The sequence below is a fragment of the Lineus longissimus genome, chromosome 19, assembly GCF_910592395.1.
Source record: "Lineus longissimus chromosome 19, tnLinLong1.2, whole genome shotgun sequence".
Taxonomy (NCBI): domain Eukaryota; kingdom Metazoa; phylum Nemertea; class Pilidiophora; order Heteronemertea; family Lineidae; genus Lineus; species Lineus longissimus.
Genome location: NC_088326.1, coordinates 12,089,972 through 12,109,397, shown reverse-complemented (window position 1 = coordinate 12,109,397; position 19,426 = coordinate 12,089,972). Strand labels below are relative to the sequence as shown.

At 42.9% G+C, this 19,426-nt stretch overlaps 3 protein-coding genes across 3 annotated transcripts; 2 read left to right on the top strand and 1 right to left on the bottom strand.

Moving 5' to 3' along the window:
- The first annotated feature begins 589 nt into the window (after positions 1 to 589).
- Positions 590 to 7,043, top strand: LOC135502924 (protein smoothened-like). The gene is made up of 11 exons (XM_064796126.1): positions 590 to 649; positions 1,113 to 1,643; positions 1,896 to 2,105; positions 2,846 to 3,024; positions 3,348 to 3,567; positions 3,700 to 3,916; positions 4,276 to 4,384; positions 4,646 to 4,831; positions 4,975 to 5,114; positions 5,322 to 5,462; positions 5,652 to 7,043. The coding sequence occupies exons 2-11, from the start codon at positions 1,170 to 1,172 to the stop codon at positions 6,203 to 6,205; spliced, it is 2,430 nt and encodes an 809-aa protein (XP_064652196.1). The 5' UTR covers positions 590 to 649; positions 1,113 to 1,169; the 3' UTR covers positions 6,206 to 7,043.
- Positions 7,044 to 7,865: 822 nt separating this feature from the next.
- On the bottom strand, positions 7,866 to 15,644 carry LOC135502887 (dynein regulatory complex protein 1-like). Its single transcript, XM_064796069.1, has 12 exons — positions 15,475 to 15,644; positions 14,762 to 15,068; positions 14,197 to 14,409; positions 13,601 to 13,810; positions 12,911 to 13,110; positions 11,974 to 12,195; positions 10,981 to 11,078; positions 10,602 to 10,828; positions 10,098 to 10,334; positions 9,700 to 9,866; positions 9,252 to 9,404; positions 7,866 to 8,741 (listed from the first exon to the last, which is right to left on the bottom strand). The coding sequence occupies exons 1-12, from the start codon at positions 15,588 to 15,590 to the stop codon at positions 8,573 to 8,575; spliced, it is 2,319 nt and encodes a 772-aa protein (XP_064652139.1). The 5' UTR covers positions 15,591 to 15,644; the 3' UTR covers positions 7,866 to 8,572.
- Positions 15,645 to 15,904: 260 nt separating this feature from the next.
- LOC135502888 (large ribosomal subunit protein uL5) lies at positions 15,905 to 18,444 on the top strand. The gene is made up of 5 exons (XM_064796070.1): positions 15,905 to 15,923; positions 16,601 to 16,754; positions 17,058 to 17,164; positions 17,633 to 17,780; positions 18,263 to 18,444. Exons 1-5 carry the CDS (start codon positions 15,918 to 15,920, stop codon positions 18,385 to 18,387), a joined length of 540 nt encoding a protein of 179 aa, XP_064652140.1. The 5' UTR covers positions 15,905 to 15,917; the 3' UTR covers positions 18,388 to 18,444.
- Positions 18,445 to 19,426: the final 982 nt, after the last annotated feature.

The window sequence follows — 19,426 nt, the reverse complement described above, 5'->3', positions numbered from 1 at the left end:
GAGTACTGCTTGGGACCGCAGTCGTCTTAGAAGACTGGTGAATCCTCCCAAAGTCCTTTCTCTCATGCAGAACGTCCCACCAAAAAGACATCAATATCTACATAAAAATACTTTATTTGATCTATCTGTCTACAGTGTAATTTTCGAAAGAAGCCCTCAAATTCGTAGTGCTTGTTTGCTCAGCGCTTTTGAATGGTCTGGCGCCAGTGTTCGGGCTCGATTCATACTGGGCATGCGCTTCAAGGCCCGAGATCAGATGCGCTGAAAATCGAACGCGCTACTTGTTTCCAAGGTTGAAGGTCGCAGGGACCATTTATTTCCTTGTAATTTATTTGTAAATAGATTTCGTTAATTAATTCACAACAAGGACTAATTAGTTAGTTGTGTTTATAAAAGATGAATACAAAGCTGATAATGAATCCTGCACTGTCATTTATGTCCTTAATTTACTCAAATCTTGGAGTTAATCGTTACAACTTCATGGGTGGCCTAAAGCAAAATAATGAATGCTCCATCCAATATAGACCCACGTGACAAGTCAATTACGAGCATCTTCAAGATGAGAAAGATGAGGGGAAGACAGTAACAACTTTTGTTTCCCATGTAAGACCAACTTTTGATTTCCTGATCTATCCGTTCTGTGAACTAGGTAATAGCAAAATGTATATAGATTGCTTTATATGTCTCTTGTGGCCCAATTATATGTGTTATTGTACTTTTCATGACCACTTTTGAAGTTATAAGATGGTGAATGTGATGAGAGACATGACAGGTCAGGCGTGTACAGGGTGTCACAACTATAAGGCCATCTTTTTATCCAAGTAATCACTGTCACAACAGCGTCATTCTTATTGTCTACCAAGCTTTTCCGACATAGTTTGCTAATTAAATCTTGGGCGTGGTCTCGGAAAATTCACATATGCACATCCAAACATCTGGAAATGGCTAAACCACGCCAAAGGGACCATGGACCTAGCATAAGTTGCCAAGCACCCAATAAGGATCAGTTCACATAATAGGGCGCAGCGTCTCGTTAAATGTCAAAATCCATCTTGTTGCTTACAATCTCAAGTAGCCCCCCCCCCCCCTTATATAATGTTGGTTTGTTCCAGGTTCATTGTTCTAGAGTCTTCAATGCCCTGATGGAATATTTTTGAACTTTTGCCACAATGGGGTGTTCTTGGATGTCATTAGCAATGGCGTTGACGGTTTCCATCTCTGTCGCGACGGTGCCCGCTGGAGACGAAAACCAATGCGGCACACAGCAAATCTGGGGTACTTGTGAACCTATCCCCTCGGGAATGAAATGCCTCGGTGTTCAACTCCCGTACACAGAGACCTCCCTCGTCTACGCAAACGATTCGACAACCCTAGAAAATGTCCAGGAGAAACTGATCTTATGGAGTGCGCTGAAGAATGTTCCGCAGTGCTGGGCAGTGATACAGCCGTTTTTGTGCGCGGTTTATATGCCATCTTGCAACTCGTCTGTCAATCAGACCGATAATTCTACGATTACGAAAGTCAGTTTTGTTAGTAAAGAACTGTGTGAGCTGACGCGAGGTCCTTGTAAGATCGTCTCTTCTACAAGGGGATGGCCGTCATTTTTGCAGTGTGATAGGAGTTACTTCAAGGCGGGATGCAAGGTTTGTATGATGCTGAGTTGTCAGGGCTGTCAATTATGCTTTTGATTTTGAAATATGGTAAAACCTCTCCAATTAAGAACTGACGAGTGCTGTCCTGAATAGAGAGGTGTCCTGATTAGAGAGATCAAATTCAATGAAGACAATTAATTTAGTACAAAAACTAGTGTCCTTGATAGAGTGGGTGTCCTTAAAATAGAGGTGTGCACTAAAGGAGGTTCCACTGCCTGTACTCCCTATGAAACTTCTTTACAGAGTCCCGTCGACGGCCTAGAATTCAACAAGACGTCGACATGCGAGCGCCCCCTAGTCAAGACGCCGAACCCGAGTAGTTGGTATGAGGCAGTAGAAGGCTGCGGGATCCAGTGTCAGAATCCGCTGTTCACACAAGAGGAGCATGATCACGTCCATATCTTCATAGCCGTGTGGGGGACTATATGTCTTCTCTGTACTCTTTTTACTGTGGTAAGCATCAGGAAATATGGACCTTTGGCCAAACATTTTTAAATCAATCAAATGTGGCCTATCACAGTGATCAAATCGGGTACATGAATTGTAAGTCGCCAGGCCTGGTATTGCGCAATCTCTGACAATATTACATTATGTTAGTTTTACTAAAATAAGTTGTCTGTTAATCAATTTATGGAAGTAATGTATTTGACTTTGAGGTCGATTTGATTTTTGATTTGAATCTTTTCTTGCTACATTTCTTGGAAGGAATAGGAAGATATTGGTAAGTTGCATCAATAGCAAGAACGTTTTTAGTATTGTGAATTGAATGTTGTACCCTTGTTCTTAGAATGTGAGATGGTGGTGGAGAAAGCTGCCTGATTTTTGCCAATGTTGGCCCAGTTCTAGGCCCCAATCTCTTTGGCACCTGTTCTCTTGAGCATTTGTTGTAAGCCACAATGGTTTGCCATGGTCCAAAGGGTCAACTGGTGTTCTGACCTTGTCTTCACTGGGGGAATGTGGAGTCCATAAGAGGCTTCTCACATATCGAATTGTAAAATTCACAATTTGATAGAGGTCACCTGCTGTAAACCAGAAATAAAAAATTTCTTCATTGGAATTTTTTTCTTCATAATCTGGCCAAAAAAGTTGAAATTTTTTTTGTGAATTGTGAATTTTTGGCGAATCGGAAATATATACGTGCATTAAGATTTTTCGGGAAACTATATTGTAAAATATCCTTGCTCTATTTTCAGTTAACCTTTCTGATCGATTGGAAGAATGCCAGCCGCTACCCGGCCCTCATCCTCTTCTTCATCAACGTCTGCTTCTTCCTCGGGAGCGTCGGTTGGCTTGCCCAGTTCGGCCCCGGAGCTCGCGATGATATCGTCTGCCGTAGAGATGGTACGATGAGGACAGCGGAACCGCAAGTCAAGTAAGTCGTGTCGATTACATCATTTACTTCCTCACACTCATATTTAATTCTTTGCCTGCCAAGGTGGTTTTGATTTCATCCTCGATTCTTGTAAAAAAAAAATTTTGAGCTTTTGGAAAAATTGTTTAAAAAAACAATTACAGATAACGTACTACAATTAGATTAGTTTTATTTTGACAGGAATTGCTTCTACACAGGCCAAGAATATGAAATAATTGGTTTCTGTGTTGAATAAGAGAGCAAAATTTGCATCATATTAAAAAAATGTGGTTATAAAGGGTTAAAATGAATAAAACTTAATTTTTAACCCCTTGTGATTTCAGTAACGGTGAATCCGCATCTTGCACTATCGTGTTCTTCATTGTCTATTTCTTCATGATGGCCGGTGTCACATGGTTCGTCGTGCTAGCCTTCGCCTGGCATTTGACGTTCAAGGCCCTGGGTACCCCTAGAGACGAGGTTGACGGGAAAACGGCGTATTTTCATATCACGGCATGGTCATTTCCACTCGTGTTGACCATTATATGCCTGGCAATTACTGAGGTACGACGCTCACTTTTGTGAATCCATTTCATGAGCATGACTGTTGGCATCTTAACCGCCCATTTTATTATAAATCATCTGAAATTTGCGTCAAATATAAATTTAAAACTCCGTCTTTTGATTTAAAATTAGGTCGACGGGGACTCTGTCAGTGGTATTTGTTTCGTTGGTTACATCAACCATGGTACGCGCGCCGGACTTGTTCTGGTTCCGGTCGGGATGGCGCTGACAGCCGGCTTGTTCTTCCTCATCAAGGGTCTTGTTACACTCATCAGAGTGAGGCAGGATTGTCCCTCTGTCATCAGCGGGAAGGCCACGTCAAAGATTCGCGAGACAATCATTAGAATAGGTAAAAATATCCCTTTAAAACAACGATACTATATCATTGCATTGTATCTGCTGGACAGAACTTGAATCCATAGCATTGCATTCTTTCAGTGACTTACAATATTTTCAACAGCAACGAATTCAGTGGGACCCAGAAATTCGGAAACGGGGGGCCACCCAACCCTAGAACGCCCCAGTGGGGTGGTCACCCAGATTGATTTGTGTCTTTGGTACCAACTAGGCATTTTCCAAGCAAATGAGGGCTAAAATTTGAACTGTGTTATACCTGTAGTAACCACCTTGTATGAAAGCAACAAAGATGTTTGGAGAAGATTACTTGGGCCGAGTACATTTCTCTAACCAATTGTTTTCTCTGTTCAGGATCTTTCACGTCTCTCGCTTTCATATTTGTGTTTGCGACGTTCGCCGTCCATGTTTATATCTTCACCCAGGAGGCTGACTGGCAACTGAGCTTCAAGGAATACGTCATGTAAGTACTGTATGTCAGGGCATAAGACCAGTTCATCGAGAGGATTCTCCCGACATTTGAACCAGGCCTTGCTGTTAGTATTTGTTAGGCCATTAGTTTTATCCACTGAGCTATGTGATCTTCTGAATTGAATCATGATCGCAGGTTGCGGCAACAAAAATTGCATGTCTGCGGGGCGTTTTATCAATAGGCCTGGAAAAATCATTGTCTCAATAACATCATCACGAACCTCACACGTAAATCGCCAGTCCTCCCTTCCAGATGTGAGGCCAATGTGACCGTCGCCAACTCGCTGACCAATCAGACCACAACTTGCCACCTCCGTAGCCGTCCGAACCTGTCCGCCATGATGGTGCACATCTTCTCGTATTTTGGCGCTGGTATTGCCATGAGCTCATGGGTATGGACAAAGGCGACCATATCAGCGTGGGGAAGATTTTTCCGAAAGTAGGTTGAAAATCTAATTGAAATAGTAATTGTATGCTTAAGTTGCAATTTCACAAGACCACAAATCAAAAGTGTGTCTTTCGTAGAGAGGTTGTCCTTAATAGAGAGGTGTCCTTAATAGAGAGGCATCCTTTCTGTTTCAGAATCTTCCATATGCCACAAAACAAACCCGTGAAACTAAAGAAACATAAGATGATTGCGCGGGCGTTTGCCAAACGACGTGAGCTGCAGAACGGTAGCCGTATGAGTGTTAGCTTCGTCAGTACCCACGATGACCCAGTTGGTAAGTTTTTTCGGAACATCCTTTGGGCACTCTTATTATGTTCTCAGAAGTCGTTGCAGACCCTTTTCAAAGATTTCAGTCCAACAGATTTTTCTCAGTTTGATTCATTGAAGTGTAAAATAAAAGTATTGGACCGAATTCACATTTTCTAACTCGCCATCTTTAAAAGTCTTTTACGTCACATGAAACCATTCCTCTGCCTTTCAGGTATGAAATTCGATCTGAATAGCGCTGGTTCGCAATCGGAGATGTCGTCGACATGGGCTGCCAACGTTCCGAAGCTTGTTCGTCGGCGAGGAGGCATGATGCATCCCGTTGCGGGGACTTTGCGGAGATACTCTGATTCAGGTGAGATGACTTCTTCTGTGGCGGTAAGGTAGATTCTATGGTTGGGATTCCATCATTGATTCTGTGACTGTGGGTCTCATCATAGCCCACGTAAACATCAGAGTATAAACCCAGTGCAGTCAAGTTGAAGTCTGGGATACTGCCCGAGCTGGTTTAGCGGAATATTCATTTTCTGTTTTTTCTTTTCAGATATCCAGTCAATGGCTTCCTACATGTCGAGACGAACCTCTGTGGATTCACAAGCCAGCGAACAGGACCAAGAACCTGAAAAAAAACCCAGGAAGAAAAAACGCAAAAATAAAAAACGTGCCAGAAAGATACAACCAGTTGATCAGCCGCTTGGGTTCATTCAGTACGCGGGGATTAACGGTCAGTTGGTCGGTGGCGCTATCTCAAACGCGGGTTTCCGACGTGGCAGTGACGTGTCCGTCAGTAGCCACGCATCGTCGGTCAGCTTCCAAGTTTCCATCGACAATCCTGGTCAGCCTCATCCAAGGCCTCCAGCGCGTCTGCCAGCACTTAATACTCAGAATCTCACAAACTTTTCCATTTTCACTGCGAGTTCGTTTATGCCGAAAAATACGCCTGATTCTCTTGGGCTATCTTCCCATCGAGTGGAGAAGTCTTGCTCGTCGTCTAATCGTAAAGGTTTGGCTCCAAAACGGAAGTTTAAGAAGCCGTCACAAGTGGTTGAGGATGATGTGCAAATTGATGTTGATGATCTTTCTTTTACTGAAGCCTGAATCTCATTTAGATAAACTGCCAAAGGGAAGCTGATGATGGTTAGTTGCCCAAGAACATTATCAATCATCAGTGTACATATCATGTTTTGTTTGAGAACGATACTGGTTAACTCAATTGTGGTGGAGTAACTTGCCCAAGAACACAATCAACCACTAGGGTACATATCAATATCATGTATTGTTTGAGAAAGGTGCTGGTTAACTCATTTAACAGTTAAAAGTTTGTAGCATTTTATAACTCTTTAGTTGCATTTTAACCTGAGTTTTGAACTCGTAAACATTGTTTTAAAGTAGCTAGGATGTAGCTAAAGGTAGCTAATGTGCTGAATTTTTGAATATTTTTCAACTCGTGAGTGCTAACTGTTATACTCATTTCCTCGCGGGTCGGTATCACTAGTCCTGGCCTGCTGTTTTGGAAATTGTTTTGTACATGTATAAGGTTGCATATAGCAATACCCCTAGCCCAAAGTGTAGCATATAGCAATGACGGTATTTCTATGATGTGTAACAGTGCTTTTTGTGCTGTGGACAGATATTTCAGGTGAGCATTAGGCCCCACCAATTTAATACCTTGGGTATTAGAGGAGTGGCAGATTTTTCATTGTCAGGGGACGGGATAAATACAAGATGTCAGCACACTTGGCCTTGGTGGACACTATCAAACTTTTATGATGGTTTATTATACGGAACTTAGGCCTAGCTTGTGTGGAGTCCCTTCGCTTTTTTGTGACGGAGACAGTCTTTGTATGCATAATCATTACTTTGGATGCATTTGTAATGTTGTTATCTAACCATTATTAAGGTGTATACAATTTTTGTAATAAACATATTTTAGGAAGAGATCGTTACTCTATTCATTTGGCATCTTTACCACTGAGGTTTTTGCATATTAAGGGAAGATCAGTGGCATGGTGGTTAGAGCACTACCTCATAATCAAGAGGTGGTGGGTTCGATTCTCGGAAGGGTCACTGCTGTTTCGTCTCTGTGTTCTTTAGCAAGGCACTTGACCCTACTTGCTTCTCTCCACCCAGGGGTAAATTGGTACCTAGCTGGCACACTATGAATGTTAGTCCCGAGTTCTGTATAGCTGCAGCTCGGACCTGTGATACTCCCAGAGAGTAGAGCTTGAATCACTAATGTACAGGCCAATAGCTAGGGGTAATAATGTGAAGCGCTTGGAGGTCTTCAACTGTAAAACATTTGCCTTGTGGGCAAAACCCCTGGACCTTTTGCATGGCTACATCGCGGATAAATCATGATCTTTGATCATAAGAATAAGGGAGATTTTGCATGGAAACTTGGCCAAGCATGTGTAGCCATTTCAGATTAGGCTGGGATAGGACTTCACATGTGTTAATATTGGCTACCTGAGCACCCTTAATAAACAGGTAGGGCTGTGAACTGGCCAGGAGTGATTTGGTATGACCCAATAGGGGTTCACCTGTACATGGTACACCTGCATTACATTTTATGTACTACTTGGAACTCCCCTGTCTGGCAAATGGTTTGTTCCGTCGGAGTTTCAACTCCTTCAAAACAATGTGAATGCCAATTTCAAGGTTGGCAGTCTGCTGCCTGTTTTCCTGAGAACCTGTTCTCACACTTCAAAGGGTTAATTCCAAGATGGCTTCATTCAAAAACGAAGAAACAAGGCACGACTTCCTTTAACAAATAGTTTATTATCACAGCTTAAGATATAAATATCTTCATTCAAATTACATACATTTACATGTACATGTATCTTACAAATATTTACACTGAAGAATGTTCATTTACACTGAAGAATGTTCATCAAAAAGAACACAGTTTCTATAGATCTTTCACCGTTTTTTAAAACTTTGAAGAAACAAAAATGCTCAAAAACGGTGATTATTGGTCAAAATTCTTCTCTTCTCATGCAATTGAGCCGCAGTGGAGTAGTGGCTCGGGTCCCTAACAAGCAGTTAGATCCTGGTTCGATCGTCACTGTTGGGTGAGACTCAAGGCAGGTCTCGTTGCCTTACTCCACCCAGGTCTATACATGGGTACCGGTCAGAAATGCTCCGGTTGTAGCACTGATTTAGCAGCTCATCTGAGTTCCACTGAAAGATTTCAAATTAAATTGGGGAAGAAATGTAAAGCGCTTTGAGAATATTGTACAAAAGTGCTATAAAAGCACTTACATTTATTCATTTAAAAGAATAAAACAAATGGAATGAATGTTTCCCTAAAATGTGGACGGATATTAAACAAGGCATGGCAAATTTAGTTTTTCGTTTTATGCAAATAACAATGAACCAGGGTTGTCTATGCAACCAATGTCCAGAATCCTGGTTCAAGTTGGAGAAATTTGATTACTCAGTACTCTAGAACTAATATTCATGTATTTAGTTCATTTGGTTAAGTTCTAACTGTAAGACTCGCGTTGGCGGGATTTCAAGTTCCGCGTTGACTTTCGAGTTGATGTACTGATGGAGGAGCATGCGTAGTTCTGCATTCTGCTGTCGGAGGGCGTCGGTCTCGGTGATGAGCGTGGAACGTGAGGTCAATGTTTCGCTGAAATTTGTACATGGAATTGTCAGAAAAAGTACAATATAGGAAAGAGGTCCGAGAACATGAAGAAAAGTTTGCCCTATTGTCCATTCTGTGGTTTCAAGTTACTGCTTATTGAAAGGCCGGGACTGGGGGGAGGGGGGGGAGGGCCTACACAAATTCTCTCCTTGGTTGAGAGAAAGGGGTATGTATCAGCCTTCTTTCCGTGAACAAAGTTTGTTTCGCTGCTCTAACTTAATTTTTTGTAAAAGACAAAGTATATGTTGGACATTTCAGAGCCAATTTTCGTGATTTACTCCAGGTTGGTAACAAGGTTGGCCATCCTAGAAAAGTAGCTATCAATGTAGAAGTCGGCCCATTTGAACGAACAGTCAATCAGTATTAACCCACTGTGGACATTCTGGCTGATATGGATTCAGTATCGCTACAGCAAAAATCCACGGAAAAAAGTTGACCTACATGTAGCGGTCTACAAGTCAATTCCACCTACACCTTACTGAAAGATGTACTCACCTGTATTTTTCTAATCCTTCTAACAGGGCGTCCCAAAGTTCTTCCCGTTTCGGCGGCAAGAGCGCCATGTAATTATACCAGTATGCTGTGTCCTCGGAGTCGTCCCTCTCCTCGCCACTCGCGATTTTGAACGCGACCGATTTCTTATGATCTCTGAAAATGGTACAATTCGTATGGTAATGAGCAATTCTTTGAACAAGTGAACATTTGAGACCGCATAGGAATACTGCTTTATCACATGACCAGCAGCGCATCACGAATCCCCCCACCTCATCGGACAAACAATATCATGTGACTGATGAAGAATTGATGTTGCCTGGCCTGTAATAAAGAAAATATTCCTTTTTCTTGGACAATATGAATTCTTCTGTCCATCAAAATGAGACAACATGATCCTCGGCAAAGGCTATATTCGATATTTGTTACTAAATTCAGATGAGTCACTTACCTGACAGGTTTTTTGTTGTCCTCAACGAATGCTCTCAGCGCCCTCACGACCTCATTAGGATGTATCAACTCCGTCGCTTCACTCTTCATCGATCGTGGAGTGGCGCCCTCCATGTCAATATCTAACATCTCGTGTTCGTCCATGTCTGACAAAGGGTCCTCTTCGCCCTGGAGGAGTTTAAAAGAAAGGTTTAATGAGAGTAAATTGACAAAAAATATGAAGAAATTGAAGTGGCAGGAACCCAAAGGGGGGCATGTTTGTGATAGACCTCTTCCAGCGGATACAACAATCTCAAATCCCCAGCAGGGTCCAGCAGAGGACGAGCTCTCAGCCAAGTAAAATTTTGAGGGAGAAAATAAACTGTCACAAAACTTTCATTCAAAGTTTTTTTCACGCACCTCTTGAGTGTCGCCAACCTGTAAACTCTCTCTCCGCGTTCCCTCTAACGCCGACATCTTGGTACTCAGGTGCGATCGGACTGACCGCTGACTCTCTCCCAAGTCCAGGTGGTCTTCTTCTCCCGGTTGCTGGGAGGACTTCCTCATCGACTGGGCCGACTTCCCCAAGTTTGGGATCAGCAGGAGGAAGTACTGGACTAATTTGTGGATGTCGTCCTCGGTGTCAACGCCTAGTGCCTGAAAATAACATCAGCAAGTTAGGACAAGATGGTGGGAAGGGTCCTTTTCAAGAGTCGGGGATGATCCAGAAAATGGCGAGGACTTTCGGGAAAGATTCGCTTATCTAAAGTGGGATTCGGGAGGGCCAGGAAACTGCCTCGGGAATCACCAAAATTGCCTGTCGGGACTCGGGATGGGGCCTTCATAACAGGACATCAGGACAGGTACCCCCTTAGCAATTTCACCCACAGGGCTATGAGGCCCCTAACTTCCACGATAACTCACAGCGAATATAGCGTCCAGCCTCATTAGCGACTGCTCCTCCCTGTCAAGTGGATGCAGCAGTTTCTTCAGTTTGGCCTCGACAAGGAATCCAGACTCGTCACAGATCAGCTCCAGAATCGACTTGATTGTCCTGGCGGATATCTTGGTCAGGATCTCGCTCTTAACGGTGTCAGCCATCGCCATACTCTGGTCGTCCTCTTTGCTCATGTCCGCCTTTTCGTGATGACCTGAAATCAGGAACGACATCATTGCAATTCATTTTTTGTAAGTTGGCCTTGGAAGCAAACACATTGTTTATGTAAGACACACTGGCATAGTGAAGGCCTCTGTCAAAATTCAGTCATCGAGGATCTAAAAGGGAGGGAGAGACGTCACTTACTTGTCTGTGAGAGAACTTCCTGTATGACCTGATTGGCTGACACGGCCTTCCGCTTGCTGGCCTCGCTGATGATTGGTCCAGTGTTCTCCAAGAATTGGCTGAAAATGAAATGGAGCGCAGGATCATCAATTAATTCAAAATGTCTTACTCATGGAAAACAATCTCTACTACCCCTAGACTGATAACATCACCCAGGTAGACAGGGAGAAACTGGTGACGATCTACCGTCTAAGAACAGGGCACTGCTGACTCGGAAAACTCCTTTGGAATCAGATTATGAGAATCTGCTTAATGTGATTGTGGAGGCAGAGACCAGACTCAAGCTCATGTGCTTCAGACCTGCTCCTTGAAAGAATAGAGAGGAATACTGGCCAAAGGAATCGACCCTGACCACAAAGCTCTGGGGCTCTGTACCAGCTCCCTTATGAAGAATAGAGAGGAATACTGGCAAAGGACACCACCCTGACCACAAAGCTCTGGGGCTCTGTACCAGCTCCCTTATGAAGAATAGAGAGGAATACTGGCGATAGGACACCACCCTGACCACAAAGCTCTGGGGCTCTGTACCAGCTCCCTTATGAAGAATAGAGAGGAATACTGGCAAAGGACACCACCCAGACCACAAAGCTCTGGGGCTCTGTACAAGCTCCCTTATGAAGAATAGAGAGGAATATTGGCGATAGGACACCACCCTGACCACAAAGCTCTGGGGCTCTGTACCAGCTCCCTTATGAAGAATAGAGAGGAATACTGGCGATAGGACACCACCCTGACCACAAAGCTCTGGGGCTCTGTACCAGCTCCCTTATGAAGAATAGAGAGGAATACTGGCGATAGGACACCACCTTGACCACAAAGCTCTGGGGCTCTGTGATAGAACTCTCTAGGACAGCCGACTTCGTTACCGAAACTAGACTGAGTGTCTAGCGCACATCTCAAAGATTCCGAACGTTGAAGAAGAGGAAGAAGAAGTGAAAGAAGAAGAAGACTCACACATCTGGACTACCCCAAGGCAGACCAAGCTGATGTTCATTGATGATACGATCCTCCTCCAACACTTTCATCACAAGGTCCTTAGCCTCTGCCTCGTTCATCAACCAGACGTCGTGGAATTTCCTCGCGTCCGTCGCCATAAAGTGCTTAGACTTCTTCTGCAGTTCGCGGAACTGCTCCGTTATTCTTTTATAGTCCTCCATCAGCGTGGAATTCTCATCCCTATGAAAAGAAATCCATTCAGGTTAAAAATACGGTACAAATCTGGCCTTCTCACAAGACTAAAAATAGGAGTTTGAAAGTAAAGAGTCTATTGCTTCATGCGTGCTGTCTGATGTTGCGATGAATTTAGTGATGATGCCATCTGTTGCTGTTGGGGAATCATTTAGTTATGCACTTGTTTATGCAATGATTTAAGGCCCGGTTTTAAAAGGCCTTCACTAGTTTACATGTTATTATGTGATGTCTTATGAAATTGTTTAGCTATATATTTGACTTGTTGGAAATAAAAGTCAGAGTTGACTAAGTTTTTATAGGAAAGAGGCGTTTTGTATTCTTCCGTGCCGTTCCTAGCAGAAGCCCAACCAGCCAGCGAGCAAGTTCCCTAAAAATTGCCTATTAGAAGTACAGTTGAACCTCTGTTAGCGGACACCTCTTTATTAAGGACAACCTCTCTATTAAGGACACTAGTTTTGATCCCGATTTTGGTGTTTCCATTCAATTTGACCTCTCTAATCAGGACACCTCTCTATTAAGGACAACCTCTCTATTAAGGACAACCTCTCTATTAAGGACACTAGTTTTGATCCCGATTTTGGTGTTTCCATATAATTTGACCTCTCTAATCAGGACACCTCTCTATTAAGGACAGCACTTGTCAGTCCCGAGGGTGTCCTTAATAGAGAGGTTCTACTGTACTAGAACCCCTGATACTTACTTGTATTGCTTTTCTTGCTTCCCTAATTTGATTTTCAAGTTATTCATGACGTCCTGCAGACGTGTGATTTTCCGTTTCTGCTGCGACTTTGTGATTGTGTTCTCCTCATCCCGTTTCTTCAAAACTTGGAAATTATATTCTAGTTTTTCCTGATTTAGCTGATAGGTGGCTCTCATCTGCTGCAGTTGCTGCTCAAGAATCTACAAGAAAAAAGAAAAGTTTGAAATCTCGATACTCTTCGGTGCACTTTAGGACAATTCTGGTGCTGTCAAGCATGCTATTTTGGGGACATTGCATCTTCCCAAAGAAACTTTTTCTAGATGCTCTGATATACAATTTCAGACCAGCTGACCAAAAGCATGTCGCTTCGGAGGTGTGTGATTTGGAAATCTACATGGCCGATGATGCGATTTCATTTTCCGGTCAATATCCTGATGATTTTTATCCTTATAAGCTAGCCTACGGAGATCATTTACTGATAACAGCCCAAGGGCTATAACTGTACCACTTTACCTTATAAATAATAATAAAATTGTTATTTATATGGCGCAACTTTCCAGAATTAGTCCTGTTCAAGTGCGCCCTCCCGTCTAGTTATAGTATTGACTATAGAGTTCTGTTTTTATCTGTCCCCTGAATGCATAATAGGGTTACCCGGTTATAAAGCTAGGGTTCGGAGATTTTACGTACCTGAACATCAGTTTCCAGTTTAATCTTGACCATGTTGTACTCTTCGGCGTCTTGTATCCGAAGATGCTGCAGCTGCTGCTCGTAATCGTCAACACGTTTTTCCCGCGTCTGCAGATACTCTACCTCTTTGTCTCGGCGAGCCTGCATCATCTGCTCCCACTTTTTGCTATTGCCGTCAATCAGTTCAGTCCTCTCCGTCAGAAATGCTTTCTGAAATTTAGAAGTGGATGTTTTTTTGATGATGATAATAATAACAGTTGTGATATCACAATTTTGCACTTTTGACTAACCAGGGTCTGTGTTCCTAAGTACCATTCAACTTCCAGTGAAATTCTTGAAATGTCTCTGAACATACAATGATACATAACGGTAAACTATGGCGAATACGCACATTTTCCCTGAATTTACAATAGACTCAATATCACACTTGCTGTCGAAATTTAATAATTAATAATTTAATTTAATGCATTTGAGCTGAACGCTTTCAACGTTAGCATTTGATGACGCTTTCGTCAAAAATAAAACGCTTGCGAAAAATTCATGGCTTACAGTATTGTCTCTTGGGAATCGAGAGGGTTAAACTACAGTACCCTTACCTCAATCTGATTTAGTTCCTCTCTATAAGCCTTCATGAGTTGCTTCATCTGTTCTTCCATCCTTTCGATCATCAGGTCGACATCCTCAGCCTGTTTCTTCAAATCTTTTACATACTGGTCGTCTTTTTGTTTCAATTCTGTTTGAAATTCGTTGATGAGTTTGTTCTTTTCGTCAATCATGCCATCGCATTGAGCCTTCTGCTGCATCAACATCTGAAATGTTTTCAAGTTGAACCAATGAGAAAGATGCTAATACTAATTTAATTGACTTCATGTAGGACGTGCTTCGATAGGCAATGAGGACAAAAAAACATTAAAAAAACAACAAATGGCCTTCGACAATATATGTTGTAACATCATCATACACAGACTGACAGAGTGATGACAGGATTGGGACATCATTTGTTGTTTTTGTTATGCACTCATGCCCTAAAACGGCAAAGACATTATGCTTTCTAACAACCAGGCCAAGGTTTGTACACATTTCTATATTCCACTGTGTGTTTTGACTAGCTTGGGAAACTAAACATTCTAAGATCAAGAGAGGTTTTCACATTTAACCCACCTCATGCAAATCCTGCGGGATATCTTTCTGAAGGGCCGACTCCCACTTCTTCGTGATCTCCTCAAATCTTTCGGAACCAGCCTTCGCCTCCGCCTCAAGCTTCTCCTTCCTCTGTCGCCGAATCTCTTCCTCCTCGATCCGGCGTGCTGCTTCACGAGCATCCCCGGCCACGCGGATATTGGTGACAAGTTCCGTTCCATCGCTTTTAAGTTTTGTTAGTCTTGAGCGACTCTCTTCGATCTGTTTGCGACTCCTGCTCAATTCCTTCACCTCTTTTTTATCTTTTTCTTCATCACCAAGTGCAGCTCTGAAATCAAGTTTACAGAATTGAATTATTGAAAGCACCACAGAATACGAACAGCAAGGAATGCGCCCGGCCAACTGCACCAATCAACAATCGTCTGCCAGTGGACAGTGCATGGTACACCTATGGTGCAACAGCAAGCACCTGCGCGTGCCGGGCTGCGGCGGCACGGGCTGCAGCTATACTTCGAGTTCGATCTGCAAAAGTAATGCTGTCGGTGGATATTCTAGCAGAGATCACCTGATCATTGGCATTCCATGATGCGAGAGAGGGTAAACTGATACTGATCAACAATGTATACAAAAAATGTACGTAGGCCTAGGCCTAATTTGCACTGGCACGGCAATGCACAGCACTCAGCATGCACATCAGCCAGGAGTCAGCAACACAACTTTTGACCTTTTCTCACCTTTTTTCTGCTTCTATCCGCCTTGTTATTCGGGAACGCCTAGCGGCAACACGCTCTTCAGGGTCATTAGAGTCTACATTAGGCCCTGTCTCTTCTTCTTCCCCACTTGAGCTCATTTTCGGTGGTGAAATTGGAAAATAAAGAAGACTTCAGACTCCACTTTTTCTGAATGTTTATTTGTTGCCAAGACGAAGTCTCGCGGAAGAGGTCACGTGATCGTAAATAAACCCCGAATTCTGGAGCATTAAAAGTGTTCCACTGTGTTCTGTTGCAATATTTGCATTACATGTAACTCATTCTAAACAAAACACCTTGCTTGAGTAGGTTTAGTGGTTTGAAAGTCCATGAAATGGGAAAGTTGGAAAGCCATCTCACGAGATTTGATAGCCGGAAGTGAACTCTGACATGAACTACGATGTACTTCCTCTTTAATCAGATCAAAGATGGCGGTATGATCATGCTTCAGAAATATAAAATAAATCTACAAACATCGACCCTCTTGGCTGTCGGAAAAGTTTTATTCATCAATATATAGAATAATCTGTTAATGAGCTTTATCTGCATATGTATTGTTTAAATTCGCTGTATTCTGATGATGAGATATTGCCCCACAAAAATTGGTCGTCGCTTTGCCTTTCGTGTACCATGTACTGTGATGTACTCTGGTGTATAGTGTGTACATAGGTCTACATGTGTGTAGGACACGATTGGTGTACAGCAACAGCACTCGTTATTGCATGTTGTTGTTTTGTCCCCTTTAGGTACTGATGCTGTGCACCATAATCAGTTCCCATCCCATGTCTCTGTAGGCTGTAGTAGCTGTGTGTGCTTGGCTGTGTAGTCTAATAAGTTTATAACTTTTAAGTGTGTCACTGACCCTGACTCGGTGACTGTCGGCACTGTGTGGTAGTGCCTAGTGGTACTGAACAGCCTGTAGGCCTAAGTGTAGTGTAACTGTAGGCCTACTCACTGATTAAGTAAACAGGATAGGCCTATGGGTAGTAATGTATGCCCCTTAGGCCTTGCCAGATATTCATGTTTCCAAATATGTAGTGAAACTGATGTTGGTTGGTCTCTAACCAGCTCTTGCCCTTAAAAGTAAAATAACATGTTCTTTTCACTTCAGGACAAGGAGGATAAGAAGAAAAGCAACATAATGCGGGAGCTCCGCATCCGCAAGCTCTGTCTGAATATCTGTGTGGGAGAGTCTGGCGATAGGCTCACCCGTGCTGCCAAGGTGTTGGAGCAGCTCACTGGACAGACACCCGTCTTCTCCAAAGGTCAGTATCTCTCGTCTCCCTTCCCTTTGCCACGTTGAGCACAGGGATTTTTGAGGCATAGTGCTAATTAGAGCAGCTTATTCCAATGCACAATCTCATGTTTGGTGCAGGTCTTCTTAGTGACCTTCTGCCTCTACAGAGTGTGCTACATCAACCCATTACTTGCAACCCATCCATGAGCTTCTCATCTCGTGGGTGCTACTACTTGGAATAGGGACAAATACTGATAAGTTTCATGTTTTGGAAGGCAGACAGGAAAACTTCAATGATATTTTGGCATTATCATTTAATATTTGTTTGCAGCTCGTTACACTGTGAGGTCATTCGGCATCCGAAGGAACGAGAAGATTGCTGTTCACTGCACTGTCCGAGGGGCCAAGGCTGAGGAGATTCTTGAGCGTGGTCTGAAGGTATGTACGACGAGTTTTGATAAAGTGCGAATTGGCCTTTGTGGAGTGTAAAACACTTGTGCGTCATGCATGCATAGACCCCTACACCCCAAGTTTGTTTTGGCTTTCTACATCACCAGACATCTGGTCTTCTCTTTGGCCCATTCTTCAGGCCTATTTTAGACCAAAGTGTGTTTGCTAGTCTTCTTCTTCTTCTCGTTCGCTTTAGACAGTCAGGTCCGATCTTCTGATATATTCTGTGGTGTTTTGCAGCTGTTGGAGGTCTCAATAGAGCTGGTCTTGTAGGCTGGTACCTTCTGGCCAGATGTCTTTTCTCAGAGCTGCCTTCTCAGTGTTTGCTAGTCAAAATAAAGCCTTTGATGGGCATGTGTGAAGTTGTCAATTGCGACCCCTTGTATTTTCCTCCCAAACTGATTGCAAGGCATCTTTGTACATTTCTTTTATTGATTTATGCTATTTTCTCCGCAGGTGCGTGAGTACGAGTTGAGGAAAGGCAACTTCTCCGACACCGGCAACTTTGGTTACGGTATCCAGGAACACATTGATCTTGGTATCAAATACGATCCCAGCATCGGGATCTATGGTATGGATTTCTTCGTCGTCCTTGGTCGCCCAGGTGAGTGAGCGTATGATGACGCGTTTATGTCAACAAAACAAAACCATCTTGTTTCTTATCTTGAACTCGTGACTCCTGTGACTCCTTCGTTCCTCTTTCTCTTCAAACTCTTGCAGGAGTATCCCGATGTTTACCACGTTCAGCTAGTCTAAATAAAGACTTGTACCACGACTGGATCTCTTTAAACTTTCAAAGATAAAGTGGTTTACCGCATGCCTGTGTCTGCAGGCATCTCTCGGCTGTCAGTCCTCGGTCTGTTCAAACTCGACTCGACATGATTAGATCATGAAGAGTGACTTCCCTAATCTTCTTAGCTGTTCACTAGCGATGTGAAGTTATTCGAGTGACATCATCGCTGTTTTTGCGATCTTGGACGGGCTTCGGCATGGTATACGCATGGCTGCCCTGTCTACAGTTATTTATGAAAGTCTGCTGCCGCATTGTAATGCCTCTCATCATTTTTGCCCTTCTTATCTCTACAGGATTCAACGTCGCGCACAAGAGGCGAAAGAGGGGAAAGGTTGGATATAAACACAAGATTACGAAGGACGAATCGATGAAATGGTTCCAGCAAAAATACGATGGTATCATCCTTCCTGGGAAATAGAAGCTGTGTTTATATGTAAATTATACCAACTGAAAAAAATAAATGAAAAAAACTGCATACCGTCTTGGTTTTAGTAAGATGCTTTCTTATTTGATTAGGATTACCTCTCTGTTAGGGACACTCCTGGTTGGAACTGACAAATGCTGTCCATAAATTGAGATGTGTCCTCATTTATACGAAGGTCCAATTCAATGGAAACAACCAGTTGGGGACCAACTGCAGTGTCCTTAATAGAGAGGTGTCTGTAGTAAAGTGGTGTCTGCTAATGGAAGGTTGTACCAGAGATGACCCACAAAATGAAGCTCGGAAACCCACTGTCGTAAGATACTATAGTGTCGAGGATGGCTCTTGGTCCCTGTCATACCCTAAGACCGTGTTATAATATAGTCGAAGCTGTCTCAATATCCCGATGGTCATGAAGTTGTGTTTTTCCTGCTTGGCCTTTCATTGTCGTCGTCATTCAATGGGTGATATGAATAAAGACTAGCAAATGCTTTTACTCCGGTTTTGTACAGGAAGGCCTAGTGTAAATGTACATGGAGATTTAGAAAAAAGCATTTGCTAGTCTTTATTCATATCGCCCATTACCATCGGCAACGAAGTCCACTCTGTTGCATGGTCTTCCCAAAAAAATATTTGCTCCACGGTAAAATGCAAATAAATTGAACCGAAATCACCTTTTGCAAAATACAACAATTTATTTGTATCACAAATTTTGAGAACACAATATCCCGAAATCTTCTTGGGCTACATGTACGGCAGAAAGATGAAAACAAACATTCAGATTCAGATGAACTATAAATTCAGTCAGGAGCCGTCGTAAATTCTGAAATATCACTTTGTCGTAAAGCGGTTGAATTCGATTTGATGCAGAGCAGGTGTGCATTGAAAAAGCGACGGCTCTGGCCTATTTTACAGTACTCGTCAGAATACAATGGGGCCGGATACTTTTTTCAAGGGGACATTTTCAACTGCTACACCGGCTACTCAAATGTTCTGCACAAATCCAGGGACGTGAATTAATCTGAGCACGAATCTT